A 27,669-nucleotide genomic window follows, 5' to 3' on the forward strand; every position below is an offset into this window, starting at 1 on the left:
GCGGGAGGGCGGGGCTGGTAAAGAGCAAATGGCTGTGATAATTACCTTGGCGTGTAAAGGACTCTCTCGGCCACCACAAAACCCACCCTGAAGAAGAGGTTGCTGGCTGGAATGAACGGGAACACCAGGAACAACAGGCCCACTAAAACTTCCTTGTGCTCTAGTCTCTGAAACACAAAATAACGAAGGACAAATCAATTTTGGTTTAATTCCACTTCAATCAGCAGTTAACCACCTCTTCCAATTTTGATTCTCAGTGAAGGAGTGAATAAACCGGAGCCCGTGAACCTTCTGACCAATGAGCTGAGTTTGTCACACAAAAGCCCCAGGCTGGGACAGCTGGCCTGTCCAATCACCCACAGCAGCCCAACACACACCTGCCACCAGAAACATCTGATGTTGGTACAGTGTGCTCCCTGACCCCTGCTCCTTGCTCTGAGTGGGCGCTGCGGCAAGCCTGCTTCTTGGTTCTGGCCCTTTTCAGATTCTTTGTCCCTGCAGGAACCTTGGGACAGTCCAGGGAGCATAGCTGCTGGGTAGACTGCAGCACACAGGCACCAGGGGGAGTTTAATTATGTCCCCTCTCCAAAAGAGAACACTTTTAGAAGAAAAGAAAAAAAAAAAGAAACAAAAAACACACTGGGAAAAGGTATAGGGATACTGATGGTAAAATTTAGAACACCTATGTGGAGGACTCCATTGAGCCCCCAAATTTCTTTACCACCTCTCAAATGAAGCCAATAAAACAAGTATTTAAGCATCTATTCCACATATTTTTTTGTAATAAAAAAAATTACAAAATTTCATTAAATTGGCAAACGCTCTTTTTCCAATATTTGTAAAGATTTTTCTTGATCATTATAGAATTAAAATTTGCATAATGTATGAATTAGTTTTTATAGATTTTTAATTAAAATTTCTTTGGTACAATAATATGTTGTAATGAAAACTGTAAAAAAAAATTTATATTTCCACGTGCATATATGATATAGATAGATGCAACTGAAGAGAGTTCTATTTAAAACAGGCCTTAAATTTATTGATTTTATTATTTTTTTAAGTCTAAGAAGAAAACCACATAGAACTTTCCATTTTACAAGATTAAATGTTTCCTATAAATATAAACAGTTAAAATAGTGTAATTCTTTTAATAATTGAAAAAGAATAAATAAAAGAATTTCATAAATATAAATAAAACTTCCTAATGGAAATTACAAATGCTTTAAGTATGCAAAGTAAAAGATGTTAAAGATCCTGGCTATTTGTCATCTGGATTTTATTAAAGCTTGTTTTTCTAACTATAACAGTATAGAGTAATAAAATTTCTATGAGCAATTCCATATATTTTGGACAGTTTGCCTTAAATAATTAATAGTTCCATTAGTAATGATCTCATTTTTATTTAAATAAACCATTCCCTTTAGAAGAAAAATAAAAATATATAAATTATATCACAAGTTTTCAACTCAAGTGGATACAAAAGAAATGTTATATTTCTAAGGTTCTACCAAAATTGACCAAAAAAAAAAAAAAGTTAAAAGAAAAAGAGGAGCAAGTTCATTTTATTTAAAAGCTGAAAGTTACCTTTGTAATTTAGATTATACTTAAAATTTACAAAGTACATTTCAGTTTAAGAACTTAAGGGATGTAATTTAACAAAGAATAAACGTCTTAATAATAATCCTATGACATCAAGTGCAGGTATTTCTTGCTAACATTAAAAGTAAAGCTGAGAGTGAGTGTCTTATCATGTGGTCCTCATTAACTCTGAGCCTATGGTTGAATAGCTCACTGATATTCTCTTTGTATAGGTGCATTTTTAGTTTTTGCAATAGCTGATTACTTCTCTTGACTCTTTCCAAAAGCTGAAATATCCTTTTTAAAAAAAAAATCCTGCCCTCCAATGTTCCTTTATTTTTCTCTAGTTTTCACATATGTGAGAGAAAATATTTGACCCTTGATTTTCTGAGACTCACTTACTCCACTTGGCATGATATTCTCTGTTTCTGTCCATTTATTATCAAAGGTCATAATTTCATTATTCTTTATTGATTAAGTAAAGAACCATTGTGCACATGCCACAATTTCTTAATCCATTCAACTACTGAGGGGCATATGGGATGATTCTATAATTTGGCTACTGTGAATTGTGCTGCTATAAACATCGAGGGTGTATTGCTCTAGTCTGCTTTTATTAGTTCTCTTGGAAAAATACCATGGAGTGGGATATCTGGGTCATATAGTGGTTCCATTCTGAGTTTTTGAGGAATCTCCATACTGCTTTTCTTGTTCCTGTTTTTAGAGGAAATACATTCACTTTTTCTCTGTTCAGTATGATGTTGGTTTTGAGTCTGTCATACATAGCCTTTACAATGTTGAGGTAAGTTCCTTGTATCACTGACTTTTCTAGTGTTTTTAACATAAATGGATGCTGGATTTCATCAAAGTCCTTTTCTGCATCTATTGAGATGATCATTTGATTCTTAATTCTATTTGTGTGAATTACATTTATTGATTTGAATACATTGAACCAATCTTGCATCCCTGGAATGAAACCCACTTGATCATGATGTATTTTCTTCTTAATTTGTTTTTGAATGTGGTTTGCTACGATTTTATCAGGGATTTTTGCATCTATGTTCATCAGGAATATTGTTGTGTAGTTTTCTTTCCTTGACACGTCTTTGTCTCCTTTTGGTATCATGGCTATACTGGCTTCATAGAATGCATTTGGACGTCTTCCTTCCCTTACAATTTCATAGAATACTTTGAGGAGGACTGGAATTGGTTACACTCTAACAGTCTGGTAAAACTCAGATGAGAATCCAGGTGGACTTGGGCTTTTCTTTGTTAGAAGGCTTTTAATTGCTGTTTCAATTTCATTACTTGATATTGGTTTGTTCATGTTTTCTATGTCTTCCTGGTTCACTCTGGGCAGGTCATACGTGGCTAGAAATTTGTCAATATCTTCCATTTTATTGGAGTAAAAATTTTCAAAAGTTTCTAGCGATCCTCTGGATTTCAGAAGTGTGTGCTTATGTTTTCTTTTTCATCTCTAATTTTGTTGATTTGGCTCTTCTAAACCTTTGGTTAGTTTGGCTGAGGGTTTGTCGATCTTACTTGTCTTTTTTTTCATTTGTTGTTTTTAGATACATATTACAATAGGGTGTAATTTGACATTGTATGTGTTCATGGAGTTCACCCATTCCATTTAGCATCTCATTCCTGTGGTTGTACATGATGTGCAGTTACACTGGTTGTGTATTCATATATGAGCATAGGAAAGTTATGACTGATTCATTTTGCTCTCTTTCCAATCCCCATCCACTCTCCCTTCCCTTTAGTACTCTTTGTCTAATCTGATGAACTTCTATACTTCACCTCCTTGCCCTCCCTTGTTATGGGTTAGCATCCACATATCTGAGAGATCAGTCTGCCTTTGGTTTTTTGAGACTGGCTTATTTCACTTAGCATGACAGTCTCCAGTTACATTCATTTTCTGGCAAATGCCATAATTTAATTCTTCTTTATAGCTGAGTAATATTCCACTGTGTATGTATACCACATTTTCTTTATCCATTCATCTGTTGAAGGGTACCAAGGTTGGTTCTATAGCTTGGCTATTGTGAGATGCTATAAACATTGATGTGGCTGCATCACTATAGTATGTTGATTTTAAGTCTTTTGGGTATAAGCTTTCTATAGACATATTCATGTCTTTCTAAAGAGACTTCTAAAGAGAATGCAATACACTCTTATCAAGAAGAATGAAGAGTGTAGGTATAAATACTCTCAGATCAGGCCATTGCCCCTGTTCCTAGGTAATTTCTCCCCAAAGATCCACCTCCCTGACCCACACATTGAGGTTATCTGAGGACAGCCCCCACCACTGATCTGAAGGTGACATGGCTTTCACATCCCAGGTTCACACCTTCTCCCTGACCAAAGCCTCCTTCCTTACTCTGGTGGACTTTCAGGTACTTGCACAGAGCTCCAAAAGCCTAAGCAGCCACCAGGATGAGAGGCTCTTCATCCTTGATGCGGGGTCAGATGAGAGAAGAGGCCAACCTCCCTGCCTCCTCCTTATTCATGAGCCCAAGGTGCTCACAGTGCCAGGGAAACAGAGTTGGGGAGAATCAAGGAGAGCTCAGCCTCTCCCAGAAGACTGATGTGTAAATTGCAACATGACAACATGAAGGTTCATTTGTTCCTCCACCAGGTTCTTTGGGGGCCAGGGGCACTCGCTGTTTTCATCATGACAGTCATCCCAGTTATAACTACACGTGCATCTCTGTTTTCAGTGGCTGCCTTCCCCAACAGATCACAAGCTCCACATGGGCAGGGAGTTCCTCAGTCATGTTCACTGGTAGAGAACTTTTGTTTACCTTAGTGCCTGGTACCACTAGCTGCTGAATAAATCATAAGGGAATAGATGTAGCAGGAAAGAGAGAAACTGATGGAAGGTGGGGTGGTGGTGGGTAGGTGGAGAAGGATCCCCAGTGGAAGTGATAATCTGGCTTGAAATATTAATAAATGCTTTCAAGGAAGACAAATGGGGACAGGGAACATTGCAACAAGAAGATACAGAATGTAAAAAGCAGGAATCACACTAGACATGCTGGCAGATGACAGATCATGCATTCCCTGAGGTAGAATGCTATAGGGAGATACTACTGTGTCCCTCATGCACAGAAAGAAAGATGAGTGCTTGGGGTTGATTCTAGATTCAGTTTGTGGCCCTGCCACTAATACAGCATTAGTTGTCTTGGGCACATGTGAACCTTTCCAGCCTCAAGGTGCCTTGACCACAAGTGAAACAAGTAAGGTTCTGGGTTAGTGGGGTTGGATCATTACACAGATTTCTTGAGCATTAAGAATGCATGTCATCATAAAATTGATCAACCCCTTGCCCCACTAACAAAGAGAGAAAATGCAAATTACTAAAATACATGATGAAAAAGGAAATATCACAATGGACACTAATGAAATACAGAAGATAATTAGAAACTATTTTGAAAATTTATATTCCAATAAAATAGAAAATCTTGAAGACATCAAAAACATTCTACAGCATATAAACTACCCAAACTGAATCAGGAGGATATACATAATTTAAACAGATGAATTACAAGTAATGAAACAGAAAACACCATCCAAAGCCTACCAATCTACAAAAGCTCAGGACCAGATGGACTCTCAAGCAGAGTTCTACAAGACCTTCAAAGGAGAATTAACACCAATACTGCTCAAATTATTCCATGAAATAGAAAAGGAGGGAACCCTTCCAAATTCATTCTATGAAGTTAATATCACCCTGATACCAAAACCAGACAAAGAAACATCAAGGAAAGAAAACTTCAGACCAGTATCATTGATGAACACAGATGCAAAACTTCTCAATAAAATTCTGGCAAATTGCAGACAAAAACATATTTAAAAGATAGTGCATCATGATCAAATAAGGTTCATTACAGGGATGTAAGGTTCGTTCAACATACAGAAATCAATAAATGTAATTCATCACATTAATAGGCTTAAAGACAAGAATCATATAATCATCTCAATAGATGCAGAAAAGGTATTTGACAAAATATAGCACCCTTTCATGTTTAAAACACTCAACATTGTAAAAGCTATATATGCTAAACCCAAAGCCAACATCATTCTAGATGGAGAAAACCTGAAAGCATTCCCTTTAAAAACTGGAACAAGACAAGGATGCCCTCTTTCACCACTTCTATTCAACATTGTCCTTGAAACTCTAGCCAGAGCAATTAGATAGGTGAAAGAAATTAAAGGATATGAACTGGAAAAAAAGAACTCATACTGTCACTATTTGCCAATGATATGATTCTATATTTAGAAGACCCCAAAAATTCCATCAGAAAAAATTATAGAATTAATGTATGAATTCAGCAACACCCATAAATCAAATGTGTTCCTCTACATCAGTGATGGATCTACTGAAATAGAAATTAGGAAAAACTACTTCATTCACAATAGCCTCAACAAAATAAAATATTTGGGAATCAATCTACAAAAGAGGTGAAAGACCTCTACAATGAAAACTACAGAACACTAAAGAAAAAAACTGAAGAAGACCTTAGAAGATGGAAAGACTTCCCATGCTCCTGGATAGGCAGAATTAATACTGTCAAAATGGCCATACTACCAAAAGCATTATACAGATTTTATGCAAAATCCCAATGACATTCTTTATAGAGCTAGAAAAAGCAACCATGAAATTCATTTGGAAAACTAAGAGACACAGAATAGCCAAAGCAATCCTTAGCAAGAAGAGTGAAGCAGGTGGCATCACAATACCATCACAATACCAAAGCGTCACAGTAACAAAAACACACATAGATCAAAAACACATAGATCAATGATGTAGAATAGAACACACGGAGACAAACCCACATAAATACAGTTATCTCATATGAGATAAAGGTGCCAAAAACATTCACTGGGGAAAAGATAGCCTATTCAACAGATGGTGCTTGGAAAATTGGAAATCTACATGTAACAAAATGAAATTAAACCCCTATCTCTCACCCTGCACAAAAACAAACCCGAAGTGGATCAAAGACTTAGGCACTAGACAGAGATCTTGTGCCTAATAGAAAAAAACGTAGGCCTAAATCTTCTCTATTGGGATCTAACTTCCTTAACGACTCCTAAAGCACAAGAAGTAAAATCAAGAATCAATATATAGAATGAATTCAGATTAATAAGCTTCTTCATAGCAAATGAAATAGTTAATAATTTGAGAGAGAGCCTACAGAGTGGGAGAAAATCTTTACCACATGCACCTCAGATAGAGCATTAATCTCCAGGACATATAAAGAAGTCAAAAAACTTAACACCAAACAACAACACCAAGATCAACAACAAAAACCAAATAACCCAATCAATAAATGGGCTAAGGAACTGAACAGAAACTTCACAGAAGAAGAAATGCAATTGATCAACCAATATATTAAAAAACATTCAACATCTCTAGCAATGAGAGAAATGCAAATCAAAACTACTCTAAGATTTCAACTTACTCTAGTCAGAATGGCATATATTGCTGGTGGGACTGCAAATTGGTGCAACCAGTATGGAAAGTGGTATGAAGTTTCCTCAGAAAACTTGGAATGGAACCACCATTTGACCCAGATATCCCACTCCTCAGTTTATAACCAAAGGATTTAAAATCAGCATACTACAGTAAGGCAGCCACATCAATGATTACAGCAGCTCAACTCACAATGGCTAAACTATGGAACCAACCTAGGTGTCCTTTAACAGATGAATGGACAAAGAAACTGTGGTATACAGACACAATGGAATATTACTCAACTTTAAATAAAAATGAAATTATGGCATTTGCCAGTAAATGGATGGATCTGGAGAATATCATGCTAAGCAAAATTAGCCAATCTCAAAAAACCAAAGACTGAAAGTTCTCTCTGATATGCGGATGCTAATTCACAATGAGGCAGGGGCTAGGGAAGAAGAGAGTTACTTTGGATTAGGTAGAGAGGAGTGAAGGGAGGTGAAGGGGTATGGGGGTAGGAAGGACAGTAGAATGAACCAGACATTATTATCCTATGTCCATATATGACTACACAACTGGTGTGATTCCACATCATGTGCAACCATAAGAATGAGAAGTTATACTCTATTATGTATGATTTGTCAAAGTGCATTCTACTGTCAGATATAACTAATTAGAACAAATTAAAAACAACAACAACAAAATGCATGTCAACAGTGTCTCTGAGTTGTGAGCTTCCAGGCCACCAGTCAGTGCTGCCACTGGGGGCTGGTCTTAATGATGTCTTTCTTTGTTTTAAAAACATTCAATTGAAGACAGTGGCATAGTGTTCAAACTCAGTGACATCTTATTTTCATTTAGAGAAAAATAATGTTTATGAAAAATTCCTTATCTTCATATTTATCTGATGAAAATACTCTGTCTTCCTCTTCCTCAGTATTCAAGAACAAATTTCTTTGAACAACAAGCCAATTTGACTTTCTAAAGTTAGGGAAAAAATACATCACAGACATGGCTGAATTTCCTAGAATGAGATAGACTGGGAGGGAGCCCAATTTGTATCCCATGGATCACAGATGTGACAAAATTTGACTAAAGAATGTACAGCATATTTCAACCAATAGAGGCAGATGTAACTCAATAAAATATTAGCAAAAAAAGAAAATTTGAGGGATTTTTTTCAGGGTATACATAGCACATTCATTTCTAGGAAAAGATATAAAAGGACATTTATTTATTCCAAATTATATTAGAGAAGGAAGAGACATGAAAATAAAAGCTAAAAATGCAGTTCTAACAATATATACTATTCATCTGGTCTAGTTAATTCTGCAACTTCAGACAACTTAATTTACTTCTCTCAGACCTTTAGTTTGATGATGAGTTAAATAAAAAATAGTACTGATACCTATTCTATCTGTAGAAAAAAATGTGTGATAAATTCATGGAGATAGGTGTTAGGTTTGATTTTTCTTTTCCGGCTTGGGAGGAATACAAAGAAGCCACCCTCTGAGCTGCAAAGAGGTAGAAATCTCATCTTAACACTCTTCTTAGAGAGCCCTGAGGCTTGCTCTGCCACCATCCATGCAGACATACATCTGGCCAAATGGCTAAGGGAAGAGCAAGGCCTTTCTCAAATCCATAAACTGGCACAGAGTAAACACAGATCCATAACCTGAGTCCAGTCTGGTAGCTTCTGGTTTATGCTCTCCCATTTGTTCCCAGTTCACCTTTCAAAGCAGGAATGAAGACACATTCAGATCCACACCCCTGCACTCTGGCCAGCAGTGTGTGGGTGACAGAAGACCCTCCTTGCCCAGTTCATCCATGGTGGGCTGTTCCCTTCCAGAGAAGCAAAGAGACTTATTATGGGCATCATCATCTTGACTAGTATATTTTCTCTCACCTCTAAAGAGGTTTCAGATAAATGGTTCAGTGCATTTAGGGCATATGTTGTGTTTGCAATATTCTATGAATTGTGGTTATATTTCAATCCTGAGGATTTATTTTGCTGCCCTAGGCTCTAGCTGTCTACATCTAATTGATCAATCTTCGGGGAATCTGGTGACAGCAAACCTCTTCTCTTTAGCCCTGGGATGAAGGTATTTGCCAAGCTGACAACTGTTATGGCTGAATGCTCATTAGGCTCCTTTTATATGTTCTTTCATCAGACTATGGATTCCTCAATTGCAGTCCCGATGCATATTTAAATTTATCTAGATACCTAGTGCACACCTAATGAGCACTCAACAAATACACATCCCACTAGTGAAGATCAGTAACAATGAAAGCTGCACAGCTATCACTGGGGCTCCTCAAGTGCTTACATACCCATTTTAGGTTCTCTCAAACAAGGCCCTTTATTTGGTAATACTCTGGAACACTGTATTTGCAACATTAATTTTGGGTGAAAAGTCCTCGGTCCTTGAACATGGAAAAGTAGCTCATCAGTGCCAGGCAGCTGGTGCGCACCACTGAGATGCTGCTCATCCCTTGTAGAAGGCTCTGATGTATCCATTGCACTGCTTATGCCCCGATGGCAATAGGACCTTCTCACCCAAGAAAAAAATGACATCTTTTACTTTATTGGAATTCAATTTCAAATTAGGGAATATTTCACCTTATTGAGGTATTCAGTAAGTTATTATTAAGGAAGTTCTTTTTAATGGAGGAAGCCATAATACTTTAACCAACTGAAATCCACCACGGCTCCATTTAACAGCACATACTGCCTCACCTCACCCAGGGATTTGTTCTGAATTCCACTGGTTCAGATTAGATTTCTGGGTTCTTTCCAAATAGATGAAATTATAATCAGCAAAATTCCAGGAAGTGATCACATTATTCCTGTGAGGAGTCTTTCTCAAGGGTGCAAAGCCTTCAGGTTCTCTTCATGCAATTCTTTGGAATCTGACTCTTCCCGGGCTGCTTTTGTATGTTTTAAAACTTGTTTTGCAGCCCAACACCCTTACTTCTGTCCATGGGAAATGTATCTGTGAGCCTCCACCTCAGCAAATCCAAGTCTGTGGTTTACTTAAGAAATCATGAACTTTGAATCCACAAAAGCCTTTATGTTTACTGATGCTATCAAGCATGAGGATAATATAGAATGTATCAAATGGCTAGAAACTTAGCATATCCTTAACCTCCAACTCAGAAGCCACATAGGACCCTTTCAAGACCACAAATCTTCAAGACCACAATACCAAGCTAGAGGAAGTAAAATGCACAGAAAGAGCTTAGCTGTTTGGGACAATGATTCTGAACTCTTCACAAACATACCTTTTGCTTATTCCTCCTGAGATGCCAGAGTAAACCCTGAGCTGCCCTCCTTGCCTGCCTGACCTTCACTGTTAAGCCCATTGTCATTTTGACTTTAATAGCCTCTCCCACCTGGGCTTCTGTCTAGCAGCAGCTGATTTGCCTCTCTAAGGCACAGCTCTTGTCTGGGGTTTCCTTCTGTTATGGTTTGAATATAGTTTATCCATTCAGACTCAGGCAGGAGTTTAATCCCCAAAGTCCTATGTTCATAGTATTAAGAGTGTGGGAACTGAATGTGACTATGGTGTTTGGATGTGGAGTCTTTGGGAAGTGATGAGATTTGATTAGATCATTAGGGTGGAGTCCCATGATTGAATATCAGTGGCTTTACAAGAAGAGGGAGAAAGACTAAACAAATAGACGCACATACATTGTCATGATATGATATAGCTATGTGGAACCCATGTCAGAGCCTATGCTATCCTGTTTGGAGGTCTAACCTCCAAAGCTATAAGCTAAACAAACCTATTTTTTTTTCACAAAGTAGCCTGCCTCTGGTATTTTGTTATCATACCAAAAAAACAAGACTAATACTCTCCATGGCTATAGCTCTCACTAGGTGCCTGGGGAGTGTTCCTCTCCTTTCACCCTAATGACCCTTTAGCAAGTGACACGTTGCTTGTGAATTCTGCTCACTGTGCCCATATCACTACATACAGTCCCTTCATAAAGTCTCTTCAGTCAATCACTGGTCATGTCCTCTCTCCTGCCAGTCCTCTAGCTGAGAGGTCAGCAGAGTAGGAATATGGGGATAGAAGGAGAAATATGGATTCCAAAGAATGGTAAAAACTCTGGCCCAGGTGAGCTGATGGGAGCCTGCTCCAGCACACCCCTAACTCGGTCCTGTCTTCACAAGGTCTTGGTCATTGTCTTTCCATTAAGTTTTAGCCCTTGGGTAAACTACTTTTTTAAAGGCCAGTGAACATATACAAATTTTTAAATATTGTATAAAAGCAATAAAGACAAACACCAATCTGAGAGAGCCTTTTTACCTGACCAATGAGTCTTGAATTTTCACTAGTATTACAACATCGCATGCAACACCACTTATGACTCAAATGAGATCTAGAACCTGAATTCACAACATGAATGCCAGAGCAAGAGGAATGGTGGGGCCCACTTCAATAGAGAGAGGAAGGAAAGTTAAGAGCTGATTCTCAAGAGACGCAGCTACACCTGCTACATGCAGGTGATCATACATTTAACTGGAGCCCAAGGAACCACCACACAACGATGCCATGGATTTAAGGACAGTTCTCCCAACACATGAGCATAACTCACATTTTAAATATAGACGTGGAAAGGTGCCACTTGCGTTTTTCCACTACTATGAAATCGGCAGGACAAGCTAAACTGCGACAGCAAATGGCTCAGGTTCAGGATCTCAAGAGCAGAGCTGCCAACCCACAGTCACCTTGGCTCAAGCTGGTGATATCATTTCCTCACTTTCATGAGCTCTAACATTTGCTCATAAATGCACAGGGAGTAAAAATCTTAAAGGGGAAATGAACGAAGAAATTATACCCCCTCAGAGACAAAAGGAGACTTGTATAGTCCATGTCTTATCTCAGCCAAGTTAAACACTACCGCTTCCCATGCCAAACTTTCGTTGCCAAGAGACAGTGCCAGATGCACTAATGAACAGAGAGCTAAAGGCAGATTAAAGTCAAAGTATTCACAAATTGACATGTTAGATTTCTGCTCTTTGGTACTGGATTTTTTTTTTTTTTTTTGCACAGAGTTTTTTGTTTGATTTGTTTTAAATCAATAGTCTGAAACGTTCTTATAAACACCAGTTCCTGAGATCAACACCTCCTATCTCATAACAGCACCCAGTTACTCTATAGCATTAAATGAGTTGAAATACTGAAGTTCTGAGATTACTTTACTCAATAAGAAGCTAATTCATAACTTCATTTGGGAATGTAAGCTGCATTTTGCTTAAGCATGCTTTTAAATGGTTTAAGAAAAATAAAAGTGAAAATATTTCAGAAGGTACCTTTCTGGAAAATATTAGTCAAGTAAAAAAATAAAATAAAAACAATGTTCACTTTAAGTCAGCCTTAGTAAGGAGTTAAGGGAAACAAGTAAATTATAAAAATGTTGCTAAATAAGTCTTTTTCGGATTAGAAGGAAACTATTACAGGAATTTATGGAGACACAGGGGAAATCAGAAAGGAACTTTCTTCATCTCTAGCTTTTGTTCTGAATAAAAACAGAAAAGGCACGAGAAAGCTACAATGTTTTAAAAAGAGACTAGAGAGATGAAAAGGAGTGGTAAGACAAGGTATCTTCTAAAGTTCTGTCCAACTTATAAATTATTACATGTGTGCCAGGAAAATGAGGCAGCCTGAGGGCCACAGGTCTTGGACCTATGACCATCACACCAGGAGATGTCCTTCTGCCAAAGTGTTCCAAAGGTAAAAGCACCCTGGTAGGATGCCATTAGTAGAGGATAGAAGAAAAGCAAAAGCACACACCACATGCCAGACTCTCCCACTGAAATCTCACAATCATACCACAAGGTAGACACAGGTGTCCTCCTTTTTGTAGCAGAGGAAATGGAAGCTCCCAGAGCTTATGAGATTAACCTAAGCTCCACCCACTGAGGAGCAAGGGTTTTAAACAGATCTGACCTGTTCCCATACCTGTCCTCCTCCCATATAGCCCATGCAGTGATGGAATCTAAAGCTGATACGAAGTGTGAGGAAGAATTCTGGTCCTTTACCACTTTATGATTTTCATAGCAGCAACACATTGATGGGATGAGGTCCCACAATTTGAAGGCAGCCAGGAGAGATGCTGCTGAGATATTCTAGAAAATCTCAACCCTAGAGGGTCTCTAATGGAAGGTACCATTGACTTGCTTTGCCAGATAGATGCAAGCACAAGTGTTCTACAATCTAGAGGGAGGTTTGTGGCACAGAGCACTGTGCTCCTTGTCAAGTGTTCTGTTTGAATGAATCTGTGAATGGTTTGAGGAGGTCCTTCTACTCCCAACACCCAACCTGTGATCAATGACACATATTCAGGCCCACTGACCACATCAGAACATGACTGCATTTAGTTGACAGATCTGGGATATTGAATTAAAAATCAGTATTACATTTGAGAAGCATTGTGAAGAAGATAATGATCACTTCTGACATAAGAAATCAAACAATATGATGTAATTATCCTTCTGGGTAAGGAAAGTAAAAGAAGTCCATACTGTAATGATCACAGAGATATAAAGAATCAACTAAGTGGACAGCTCAGGGAGACAAAGACCTTCTGCATTTTAAATCTTGTCATTGTTCTAATCTTCTCTCTTTAATATTCAGTTGTTTATATGTGAACCATTTGTGAATGGATCTTCCAGGAATGTTAAAACTGTGTTGATCACTTATTCTTGTAGCATATCTATCATTGTGTTCATTAGGCAGATGGATTTGGAAAACCAAAAGGATGGTGCTTCTCTAAGAGATTTGTGTTCATATGTGTTGAGAATGAAGAGAGTTCAGTGGACTTAAGAGAAACGAGAAGCTTGGGGGAAGTATACCAGGACCCTCACCCGACACCCCTGGCTGCAAGGGAAGCTCTGTCTTGAGGAGGGTCAATGGTGTCCATGAGAAGCAAGAGAAAAAAATGTGAGCAGAAGCTCAGACTTGCACCAGGAACCTGTCTGTGGATGCGGTAGGAAGAGACTCTGTGGCTCAGATGCCTAGGCTTGCATTATACTCAACTGGCAACATACAGATAAATGTGACACAAATAATGTTACTGCATCAGTCAGCTTCCCATTGCTGTGACACAATACCTGAGAAAACCAACTTAAAGAAAGATTTATTCTGGCCCACAATTTTGCAGATCTCTGTCCATGGTAGCTTGGTCCATTGCTTATGGGTCTGTGTTAAGGCAGCATATCATGGTGAGGAGCATGTGACAGAGCAAAGCTGCTCAGATCATGGTGACTAGGAAGCAGAAACAGACAAGAAGGGGCCAGGTTCCAACAGTCCCTCAAGAGCACACACCCCAATCACCTAACTTCCTCCCACCAGACCCCACCCCTTAAATGTTCTTTCACCTCTCAGTAGCACCTAAGCTGGAGAAACTTCAGCACACAGACCTTGAGTGACATCCCAGGTCCAAAATACAGCAGCCACAAAATCCTAGGTCAGAAACTTCAACTTAATTAAGATGACTCAGGATGAAGGGAGAGAGGCAGGAACAATTAACCAGTTTTTCCCTCTGTAAGGGTTCAGTTAGGACCCAAGATAGATTTGAGCAAGCAAATAGAGTCATGAGTGAATCCAACTTTAATGAAGTAGAAGAAACAGAGGCAGAGGATAAATCACATACATTTCTCAAAGATTTTGCTTTTGCAGAAATGCACATGCCTGGCTGAGTTGTCTTCTACCTGTGACTACTCTTTAAGGACTTCTGTTGGGACAGCCTTCTCCCGAAGCAGGATGCTACAGACATTCTCTTAAAAAAGAGACAAGAAGCTTCACTTCCTCACACAGCAAGTCACACTCACCAAAAGGCATGACTCATCTACCCACTTGAATTATCACACAGAAGATGGATCATTTGTTGTATAATCTAAAATTAATATGGAGAAGGAGCCACAAAAATGAACACAGATTCACTCACCTAGTGATTATCTAAATATGTTAGAGCAGTAACTCCTAAAGACAATGATTCACCTCACATTAAAAAAATATTGTTTTAGTTGTCAATAGATTTTATTTATTTATATGCAGTGCTGAGAATCAAACCCAGTGCCTCACACAAGCTAGGCACAACCTCAGCCCTGGTTCACCCCACTTTATCAAGAAAACTGCAGAGATGTTTGGCTCACATGAGGTTACTCCATACGAAAGTGACAAGGGGTTTAGTAATACTCTCTCAAAACTAAAAATGAAAAAACAGCTTCACTTGCAGAAATGTACATGCCTGGCAGAAGTTGTCTTCTATTTGTGTAATTAAACTTCTAGAGGACCTACCATTGAAGTAGATTTGATTCCTGTTACCTGTCAATGTACTCATCCAAAGTCCAAATATCTTCTATAACCAAAATGTGTTACAATGCATTGTACAGGACCCAGTTCCCTGCCTTTGAAACGTATAATGATAAAAGGCTAATGGGTAATTTTGTTTATACAGAGGTGTTTAAAAGGCTCTTTTCACAAATTACTGACATGACTGAATGATGCTCTTCCCTCACCTTTAACTATAGATTGAAACAACCTACCTACCACAGCTTAAAAGGCCAAATTTAATGGACTAATGAAATGTAGCAGAGGATGTAAATGAAAGTTTTAAAATGCTATCAAATTCTTGTAATTTTCCAAGTTCAGACGTGTACACACCTATTTTCATTGTTTCAAAGCATGGAAGATATATACATAAAAGGGTCCATTTCCATCCAATGGCAGCAACCTAAATCTCTAAGTTGTATATAAGAGAAAGGAAGTGATACATGGCTTGAAATAAGATAAAAGAAAGAATGTGACCCAATAATCAACAGGTAAAAGTTACCTTTTCCATGGAAATGCTTCCAAGGTAATAGAAAAAAGTGGTTTAGATAGAAAAACAATGGGTGAAAGAGTTTCTCCAACAAGCATTGGCATTAAATTGTTTTCAAGTGAAAATACTGGTATTGCCCAGCATAGTGGTCAAGCCTATAATCCTAGCTCTTCAGAAGGCTGAAGCAAGAAGATGTCACACTCCAGGTCAGCCTGGACAACTTAAGCAAGACCCTGCCTCAAGATAAAAATTAATAAAGGGGTCTGGGGACCAAGCTTAGGGGTAGAATGTTCCTGGGTTCAAGTCTCAGAATCATACATACAAACAAAAACCAAAACACTGGTATAGTGAGAACCTGAATCTATAACAAGCAGAAAACTAAAATTCATTTGGCAAAGCAACTCATAGCAAAAAGAACTGAGGTGTATTGAATAGAGAGAATTTGCAAGGCAATGCCAGGGAGCCTGACATTAATAAATGTTGTTCCCAATTAATCACTTTTTAATACCAAATGCCAAAGTCCTGGGTTATAAGCTGACAGAGCCAATTTGAACATTTAAGGATGCCAGGTCCTTTTGTAAATATTGGTGGCCTCTGGCAATTGGAGTCAGATGGGATGAAAGCAAGTCTTAGACGAATTTCTGCCAAAAAGGCAACCATTTATTTGCAGTCACACTGGCTTATCAAGAAGCTTGAGGGAGGCTTTTCTCTTTCTTCCAGCTTTCCTCCAAGAACCTTCCACAAGAGTGCCCTTTGTGGAGGACTTAACAGTATGAAGCACAAACAGCTTCCTCCTCCATTTAAATCAGAAGTTAAGCAGGTGAGGTTACTTTTTTTTTTTTTTAAACCAATTCCAGCTAAAAGGAAAACTGAATGTGGAGAGAGATATGGGGTGTCACTTTGGTCTGTCTTTGGAAACTGCCACGTGATAAACAATGAATCAGCTATTGTAGGTGACACCTGCCTCCCCAGCCTATAACATTTTATGGATGGCGTTGCAGTGTCCCTCATGCCATCCTAACTCTCAGCAGTAACAATCATGTATCGAATGCACATATGCATTTCTAACCACAGCCTTACCAGAATGGAAGACAAAATTCCATGAATCGGTCTCAAGGTCTCAACTTTCACAAAGAATTGGTTTCAAATGAATCATTTTTGCAGGTGGTATTGTTAAAGAGATAATAAAAAAATATTTTATTGATGCTATTATAATTGCTGGTTTTGAAGGTTCAAAGAAGGCAAGCATGCCTTAAATTCTGCCCAAGAATGGACTCTCAAGATACACACACCCAGCCCTATTCATTGGCCCAAGTCAATGATTCCCAAAGCATATTACTAGAACTCTGACAAGAAGCCCTGGAAAGTGGTTCCAAATTCAAATTAACTTGAAAAATACTATTTACCACGGACTGATTTTGGAAATTCACAAGACTTAGTGCACAGTAAGGATTTGTGCAGTCCTCCAGTACAGAAGTTGTTTAACTTTTTAAACCTAGTGCTTCTAAAATGCATTTAAATATAATTTTTTTTTAATTAGAGCAACCTTAACTATAGGCCAGAATGATGCTACAACATATTTGAGAAATGTTAGTATAAATTGCTGCAGCAGAATGAAATTAAAAAGAAGTTTCTACCTTGGGATTTTCTACAATCTGTCCTAAAAAAATCATCTCACTGTCTGACAAAATTTTTTACTGCATCTCAATGATAGCTTTCATGCAACTATTTTTTTGTTGTTCTGTTCTTGGTAGGGATGGAACACAGCTGATCGTCCTTTTCTATGCAAAAAATCACTATATAATCCAGACACAATGGTGCATGCCTTTAATTCCAGCTACTCTAGAGACTGAGGTAGGAGAATTTCAAGTTCCAGGTCAGCCTCAGCAATTTAGTGAGATGGTGTCTCAAAAGAAAAAACAAAGAGGAGCTGGAGATGTAGTTCAGTGGTGGAGTGCTTGCCTAGCAAGTCCAAGGTCCTGGGTTTGAACCATGGGACCACTGCACAGTCTGGGCATCAGTCAGGATAAGACCTATAAGCAGGAAGGTTCTTGGGAGGAGTCATGATTAGATCATATCTGAGTTTACAAGGTTAACTGTCTCAGAGATGGGGTGGATGCAATGGAAGTAGAGAAACTGGTTCTTCAAGGCAGCTCCTGGGTCTTATTCTATCTTTACTCCCTATACTCAGCACGTTGTTTAGGATCAGTGAAATCAAAGAAACACATAATATTTCACGTTATTGTTTCCCTCTCTGAATGCACTGTCTTGCAGTTACATATTCCCTATGAATATATTCTGCTTGTCTCTGAATACCTTGTCAGATTTCAAGACCATTTCTATCACAGAGCTATATATGTGGCTGCAGGCTGCTACTCAGATTCCTGGCCTCTGCCTGTGAGATGCAGAAAGTGCAGTGAGCCGGCAGGTAATGAAGCACAATATCAGAGAAGTCCCTCCAGTCATTGGCTTTACCAAAGTACTTCCGGAAACTTTCTCAACAGTGGTTTTCTTGGTAAAATATGGACATGGATTACTTGTTCACTCAACAATATGTCTTGTTACCAAAGAAATAGTCTCTTTGGGCATTATACTTAAGAGGCAGATACTTAAAGAATTTAGTAATCAATCACTTTTGTCTTTTTTGTTTTTCAGGTACTAGACTAGGCTCTTTGAAATACATTAGTGTGTAAAACAGATCCCTACCCACAAATTCTATGCAAAAGAACAAGACTGGTGAGGGGTATCTCAACAAAAGCTGGGCAAAGAGTGACTGCAATTCTAACATGGTGGTCAGAGCAGGCCTCCTTGACAACGTGCCAGTTAAGCAAGCTTGAAGGGGACAACGGAGTCAGTCATAAAACACATTTTATAGCAGGAAATGTGTTGAGGCAGAAAACAAAGAGAATGGGGTAGAGGAGGGATGAGGCCAGGGCACACAGAACATTTTGGCCCACTGTAAAGGTTATAATGAAAGAAAGAAGGAACCACCCAGTTTGACACACAAAAGGGATACAGTTTTGACCTACATCTTGAAACAATCACTCCAGCCACTGTGTTGAGACTAGACTGTCCCACTGGCACACGGGGAGAAGCAGGGAGACTAGTTAGGAGGCCATGGTAGAAGATAACAATGATGCTGGTGAGAAGCAGTCACTGTTAAGAGAGATTCTCAAAGTACAGCTGGCAGGATATTTTGAATATGGACTGAATATGGTATTTAAGAGAAAGTGGGAGAAAGGGAAAACCCTAAGATTTTGGCTTAAGCAGATAGTAGAATGCACTGAGATGGAAAACTGTTGAGGAAACAGGCGGATGGGTAAATTCAGGAGTTATTTCCGAACACTGTATCTGAGAGGTCCACATAGATCTGCACAGGCACTGTATACAGATGGTACTTACAACTGAGTGATCATGGTGAGGTGCACTATCTGTACTATTTCTTATTATATTACACGCAAGAAAGAAGCTCTGAAGACTTATCATCAACATTTTTGATGTGTCATAATGTAGATAAAGAATTAAGTTTCATTACAAACTTGCTTTCTAATATTCTATGCTACCTTTTTAGATATGCATGCAAAAAATAGAGAATCTTAGGTGTTATATGATTGGGAGGGTGGATTTCCCTCATGCCATATTTTTCTCATTTACTATCCCTTTCTGGATTTGCTGGGCACTGTACTTCAGCTCACCATCTGAAGAATCTGGCAGTCAGTCACTGTTTCCTTTGTATTTTCCAATTCAATAAGCAATCCAATGGGCTTTCAGCTTAGAGGGATGTGTTTTTGCTACTTTTATCTCTGAGAGTGTTAATTACTTATTTCGTGACTTTCTTAGAACAAGATGGAAAAAAAAATTGCTTCTTTAAATATAGCTTTTATGTTCTCATGGAAATAGAAAGGACAGAATGGCTCCAGGAGTTACAAAAATACCTTTTGACCTTTTATAAACTTAAAAACAGTCAGAAGTGTTGTGAAGCTAAGTGGTAATAGGTTGCTTTTATAGGAGTCTGAATCATTGCATTAAGAGAAATAGCAAGTGTTAAAACTTAAAATTACCCCTCAAAAATTGGCACTTTTGGAGTAAAAGCATTTACTATAGATTACAAGAACTCATGCTGAGAACCACAAAGCACACAAATCAGCAAAGAGAAATAAAGCTGTTAGTGATGTCTGAAAACTTCTTTTTCCCATTACACAACTATCTAATTCTTTCATTAATAAATTCAGTGAGTCTTCCAACGAGGTACAAACACCAGAGGGGTAGGTAAGTCATTTTCTTATTAAGTAGTGTGACTTGTGAAAATGTAATTGCCCTGTGAAGGCAAAGAATGAAACAAATTATTTAATGATGTGGAAAAACTCCTGCAGGCCCAGATCAAAAGCTGAGTGGAGCATTCCAGGTACAAGAGAACTGTACATTATACAGAAATCAGCAAAACGGATTTGTAAAAATTTCAGTTCCAGAACAAGGAGAAAAACTTCACAGGTGACATGTTAATCATTGACAATAAGTAAATCTTTGGCTCCAGGGATTCTGATTTTCAGAGGCCTACTGAAGAAAATGTTGGCATTTCTCGTGTCTATTGTCTTCCAACATTCACCACTGAGGGGAAGGGAGAAATCCAGCAAGAGGTTTCAAGAACGACAACATTTAAAAAATAACAAAATCAAGGCTGGGAGTGTGGCTCGGTGGTAGAGAGCTTGGTACATGCACCAGCCCTGGGTTCAATCCCCAGAACCAAGTCCTTTCTTAAATCTACTTTTGCTAAATTTTCAAATATTTTTAAAGGCAGCTATAATATATCATTTTATAGTAAAGGTTGGAGGTGTAGAGGTGATGACTTCAGTGTTCATATTTATACATACATATTGGTGGCATTTGCCACTGTTTTCTTTCTCTTGATAAACATTCAATTTTAACTAACAGAGTTGTTTCATGTTATACCCTGCCTTTCTGTTACATTTGAATACATTGCCTTCCAACATTATGCTTTAACATTAAAAATTTGGAAATACATACTAGAATTAGCTCTTGCAACACGAATTTTAAAAAAGCTCTCTGCCACCGAAGGTGGAGGATGAGGGGAAGAGGAGAGGGCTAATTTTCATAAGCAATAATAACATCACACATAGATTCTAATTATGTAAGTGTGCCTGGACCCTGAAGTACATAGACTTGACAAAGGCAGTCCACTGGATTTATTTTGTTTATTTTTAGTCTGATATTTTTACAAAATGGAGACAAGAGCCCTTATTGCTCTCCTAGAGTTATGCTGTGAAAATTTCACAGTAATAGTGACGACAATGACAAAGACTATGAAAACAGCTACTAGGTCTCCAGCCCTCTCTATGTGCCTGCCACTGTATGGTCATATGACTTGCCCTGGTCTGACCTCACCCTATGGGGCTCATGGAGGTGAGGCTACACAGCTGGTCAGCCTCTGCCCCATAGCCTACCCTGCTCCAGTCTCAGAACTCTGATCTGGAACTCTGGGCTGTCCTCCTCCTCACACACAGGGGCCACCTCCAACATGGAGGGGACTGGCTGTCACTTGAGGAAAGTGGTCATGAATTTAAAGTGAGGCTACATAATGCAATAAGCATCACAAAACATAAGTCACAATACAGTTTGTATCACATATAGCAAAGCAATGGCATAAAATATGTGAGAAGACACAGTAGCAATGGATCTTTAAATAGGTTCCATTTTAAAATAGAGTGTGAATCCAACTTCTCTATTTTCCAGCAGGAATCAGATGAAATGGTAAGTTCATTTTCAGACTCTCATCAGAAAATTGATATAGGCAACAATTTTAGCTTTGGAACACGGCCTAAGGGCCAACATAAACTATAGCTACTGAGTTGGAAAAATGTAACCCAAGCAGCAGAGCACCATCACCACAGGTAAGATGGCAAGTGGAAAAGTCTACTGAGTGCAATAAGAAGAAGCTGGACCAACTGGGTTGGCCAAGCCTGATGCAAAGCTGATCTCAAACAGTGGCTATTCTCATGACATTGGAAGGCACAGACAGATGGCCCGGGGGCAAGCCATTATCAGGGCCTCATCTACTGATGGGTCCAATGCAGAACATAAAAGATGGGCTACAAATAGGCCAGAAAGATTGGAAATAAATAGCTTAAGGAGGATTTTCATGAATTGAGGTCAGAAAAGGAATAGAGAAAGTGCTCTCTGTAGAGAATGGGAACTAAAAAGAAAAATGTTAGTCAAAAGGGGACGGGGAGGGGGGGGAATCAGCACTGGCATAGAGCCATTCAGTGTTAAATGTAATCTTCATTGCCCAAGTTTAATGTTACTTTACTATACAGTATATTAAAACATGATGTTTATTTTACCAGATTTCATAGTGGCTATTCTAGAATTTAATGATCTTTGTGTTGTAATAAGACTATAACCTATTATTTGGCTGAACAACATGTAAAATAATTTCCAGAAATCTGAATGCATGCTTAGTTCAAATGTATGAGTACATAGTAATATAGTATTCTACCCAGAGGTTTTCTGATCTCTCCTGCAATGATAAAGTTGAATAGGTGGGACACTGCTTGGACTGCAAAGCTTTCTTCAGTATTTACTATCCTGTTCTTTTACAAACAAAACAAAGTTTGCCATCCCTTGGTCAATCCTGTTGTATTGTATTGAATCCCATAAGCTCCTCCAAGTTCTTTCTGGAATGAGGTGTTAGGATATCAATATGCAAACAATCATTTTCCAATAGTGGCTTTCATTCTAATTTAACCTCTTTGTTGGAGTATATATGGGGATATTTTTAAAAGGGAGACTTCAAGCTGACTATCTCTGTACATTAGGTGGCTGCTCTTTTGGTGAGTAGCGGGGATGTGATAAGGCTGAGCATGAAAACAAATCAAGAGCAAGGCTGGGGACAGGCATGAAGTGAGGAGATACTTAGGTCCATCCTCACCTCCATCCCTTACTTTCCACCAACTTGTCACTTGGCGGTCATCTCCAGTGGTCAAGTTGAAGACCCGTCTCCATGTAGACCTGAGAATTTGGCTCATTTTCCATGGATCACAGCTATAGCCAGTAATTTTTGTTGATTTCAAGGGAATGATGTGGAAAACTGAGAATGGATACATAGACTGGGACAAAACTCTGACCCTCTACTAAACATTAAAAACAAACAAACAAACAAACAAACAAAAAAACAACACAAACTTCCTCAAAGACCCACACTTAAAGAGTGTAGGGCAGGAGAGACCTCCACTGCCTAAAGTCTGTTCCCAAAAGACATCTATGTCATTGTTGGAGGCATTATTAGGAAAATCAGATGTCATTATCCCCCCTCTTCCTTTTCAAGTTTTCCACTTACAGGTATACTACAAGATTATAAAAGGTATAAAAATACACTAAATTCTCAAGATACCCTGTGAGAATGTAATAAAAAACCAATACCAAATAAATTACTCTTAAATATAATTTAGTGGCATTTCCTCCATAATGCAGTGAAACCACATTAGAGGACACGGGAAATGAGGAACTATAAAGAGAAAGCCCAATGGTATTAACTCCCCTAAACAATTCAAATTAGACTGGCTACTTTCCTGATATATGTCACTTTTTATTGCAAGTCACCAATCTGACATAAAGTCTGGAAGAGTCATAAAGAAAAACCCAAGTGTATTTTCAGCCTGTGGTTCTCCTAGTGTTTAAACATTCACGGTTCATAGAAAATAACGGAAGCGACAGCTCTCATGGTATCACTACCCTCTGTCTCTGCTATATGTATGTTCCCACAGAGTGAGTATCCTCACCGCAGAGTCTGAGAACAAGTGAGTTTACTTCAAAATTCACTGTTAAAAAGAGCCCATTACAATAATGAATTTCTAGATTGTTCTCAACATTACATCATATAAGCTCAAATATATGCCTAGAAAATAAGGGTATGGACAGGAAGAGAAGATGGAAAAAAAGCCATGGAGCAGGATGAATTATACTTTTAAATTCTCAAAGATGCCAAGTGAGCTTCTCTGTGATATATAAAAGAATTACTACTTGAGGTCTTAAATTTCCTATGCTATGAAAATAGAGCAAACTAAAAACAATCTCTAAATTCATTCTGTGGCTATTTCGAGGGAAAGGAAACATTTACATTTTGTATCTTAGTCTTCTTCCCATGCAATTCTGCACAAGATCTCATCAAAAGTCAAATATCTATTCCCTGCATGGCTGACCTACAGTCCGGATGGATGCAGACATGGCCAGGAACTGCCTGTAATTTGAAATAGTGTCTAACTTACTTCTATAAAAGAAAGAATTTATTCTTGTTCTCAGGATACCAATGAACAAAACCAAATATTCAATGGAAGTCTATGGAAGGTGAGGCTTGGGTATGATAACACATTTGTTATTTTATCTCTTCCATGTATTCATTTGTAGCTTTTCAAACTTAATTATTAAAATATTAATATAAATTAATGTACTTATTAGAATAAGTATAAATAAAATTATAATGGGATAGAGTATGCTTATTAGCCCTTCCAGTGTCACAGTTGATATCAAGGTAAGAAGTCAGAAGATGGGTTCTGATGAGTTGGAGAAGAAACAAAGATCGTAATTATAAATTTTGCCCAAAGTGATAAAAAAAAGAAAAAGAAAGGGGAAAAAAACCCAACCCTGGTTAATATAAGCAAAGGAAAGATTTTTATATAACTTATTTTTATATAACTTATCTAAAAGATTTTTAGATAACTTATTCAACACTAAAGCTGTCCTTTCTCTTTAATCTCCATCTCCTATTCCATATAAATACACACTGAAGCAGGTAAAAGACCTAAATTCTTCTCCCTAATCTTGTTTCCCATCCTCCATGGCCTGGCAAGGGTCAAGGCAGGAGAAGGGAAGGCAGGCAATTGCTTAAGTCAATACAGGCTTGATCCTATGTGCGTGTGTGTGTACACACACACACACACACTCTCACGCCTTCAGCTCCTTGATGCCATCCGTCTTTTCACACACTCTACCCTGGCCCCACTCTGTTCCAGTCACATTATCCCCCTTGCCATCTGTGAGAGCTCCAATCCTTCCAGCTTCAGGACCTCGATCCCTGCTTTCCTTCTACATGGACTCTCTTCCCCCCTCACTCTTATACTTCCTTCATGCCTCTGCTCAAATTTCACTGCATGTGTGAGGGTCAGTCCTGGTCTCTGCATAGGACTTAAATATGACATATAAAGACAATTTTAAGTTTTAAGCTTTAGCTCCCGGCAGCAGGACCTTGGTTCTGTTCACTGCTCTAATCCCAGGAACTAGGAGGTATTCCTTCAATACTGAGATGCTAAGAAGAAGTGGTGAGGCTAATGAGAACATATTCTCCCCTCAATATAGGCCAAGGTTGATTGGCTATGACTGAGATCAATCCAAGATGGAAACAGAAAACATATGTTCCATGACTCTTTGGCTTTAGTCCATATGCTTGTTTATCCAATAATGTTTCCTCTTGACAGTGTGTTGTATAGCCTCATTAGTTCAAAATTTAAGAACATTGCCAGGGATTATAAAATAATTTCAACTCAAGGCTTATTCATATAGTACACAATCCTTTGTAAGTATTCTCCCTAGATATACCTGTGCTTTGCTGACATTCTTAAAAACAATTCTTAAAAAAAAAAAAACAGAAGAATATCCATAAAGGAAGAGCTTTTCATTAAAGTCGAATCCCACTTTTTAAGGGACTTAAAGTCCTTAACCATCACACAGAAAAACAACCATATTAGTCCCACTTTAGAAGGTTACTAACTAGCAGGAGATCCTGATTTTTAAGACCAGATTCCCACCTCCCTTTCAGTGTGTAAGAAAATCAAGAAAAGAGAAGCTAGGACACAGAAACAGGAGCTAGAAGCTAAACCTCTGTTTCTGGCCTCTCAAGGAAAAAAACGCGGAACATGTTAAGTGGACTCCAGGAACTGCTAAAGGCTCTAGTTAATGTTTGCAAAGAATTTTTCAAGATAAAAGCTACCATAGAAGAACTAAGTTTTACTATCTCCACAGCTGGATTGCTATCCTAATTTTCTCACCATACATTGAAGTGACTTTGAAACAAATTCTTTGAAAGAAAAGGATGAAGAGCCTTCCTAGGAAGGAGTTGCCATTCATTCATCATGTTACCAAAGACATGCTTAGGGAGGATCAATGCTTGCCTGTGTGTGGGGTCTACTGCCATCATGAAAGTTCCTATTTAACACATCTGAAGGGGTGGATAGCCTGTGAGATTCACCATTTTTCTTAATTAGTTGGGAAGGAGTCAAGGAAAAGCCTACTAACATACCAATCCAGCCTCCACTGCATCTGTTCTTGAAATCAGTTAACCATCCAACAGGCAGGCCAAGCCATGGGCTAAGGCCAGATCCTAATAAGGCCAGATCCTCATACTCACTCAAACACTGCATTCACCCCAAACATTGCATACTGTTATTGGGAATGGTGCTCTTATGGGTCTTAGATACAGGTTACTTAAAAAAAATAAGAGAAGTTCTAAATACTCTGCATACTGCATATAAATATCTCGTTGAAGAAAATTAGTAACTTCTTGCATTTTATTTTAGATCACACTGAACAGCAAACAATAAGATACAGGTCATGAATACTGCATGTGGCACAAGCTTGATGCTAGATCTATGGCAGTAAACAAGATTGAACACAAAATTTCTGACTTCTTGATGGAAACAATAAAATAACCAGATTATATAGCATTTCAGAAACAATAGTGAAGGACAGTTAAAAAGTGAAAGGGAGGTGAGGAAAGGAGTAGAGAGTATGTGGCTGCATTTTAAGTTGGGTGCTTAAGGTAGACTAAGAAGGTGAAATTTGAGCTCAAGTTTAGTTAAGTAATTCGCAGGCCATAATTTTCAAGAATGGTGTTTCACATCATCCTTGCTTTATACAATGGATTTATAAAAATGCAACTGAGATGGTTACTTTAAAACAAGACATTTGGGGAAAAGAATAAACTCTTAGAAAAACAGTACAGAAAAAAAATGAATAACTGCATGCAAAAGAATGAAGTTGGACCCCTACTTCACTCCACATACAAAATTTAATTTTAGTTAAAATGGAACAATGACCTAAATACAGGCAACAGCCATTAAACTTTTATAAGAAAACACAGTGGTAAACCTTCATGACCTCAGATTTGGCAATACATTCTTAGATTTGACAATAAAGGTTTAAGCAACAGAAAGAAAGCAGGTAACGCGTACTTCATAAAAACTGAAAACGCCTGGGTATTAAAGGACATTGGCAAGAATGTGAAAAGACAACCTACAGAATGACAGAAAATATTAGGAAATCAAATCTCTTTTAGGGGTTTAATATCCCACACATAAAAAGAATTTTTACAACTCAACAACAAAAAGACAAATGACCTAATTAAAAAATGGGCAAAGAACTTGAAAAGTCATTTGTCTGAAGATACAGAGATGGCCAAGAGTCATATGAAAAACATGCTCACAGATCACTGAGGAAGTACAGATCAAACAGGAAGATATCTTTGCACATTCACTAGGATGTCCTCAATCAAAATAACAAAAAATAAGAAGTGCTGGCAAGAATTTGGAGAAAAAAAGAACCCTTCTATATTGGGCAGCCACTGTGGGCAGCAGGGAAGGACAGTTTGGCAATTTTTCAAAAAGTTAACAATAGAATTATTATATGACTCAGCAATTCCACTTCTAGTGATATAACCAAGAGAATTAAAAACATATGTCCACAGAGAAATATGCACACAAATGAGTATAGCAGTGTTATTTGAATAG

The 27,669-nt window shown here is 38.2% G+C and overlaps 1 protein-coding gene across 1 annotated transcript in view; it reads right to left on the minus strand.

Annotated features, from left to right (window-relative positions):
- Positions 1-27,669, minus strand: part of Tmtc1 (transmembrane O-mannosyltransferase targeting cadherins 1) — a 269,839-nt gene that overhangs the window by 88,998 nt on the left and 153,172 nt on the right. The window contains exon 10 of the mRNA XM_048802437.1: positions 46-167. Within this exon, the coding sequence (XP_048658394.1) occupies positions 46-167 (122 nt within the window). The remainder of the gene's footprint in view (positions 1-45; positions 168-27,669) is intronic.

Source organism: Marmota marmota, unplaced genomic scaffold (assembly GCF_001458135.2).
Source record: "Marmota marmota marmota unplaced genomic scaffold, marMar, whole genome shotgun sequence".
In the NCBI taxonomy this organism is placed as follows: Eukaryota; Metazoa; Chordata; class Mammalia; order Rodentia; family Sciuridae; genus Marmota; species Marmota marmota.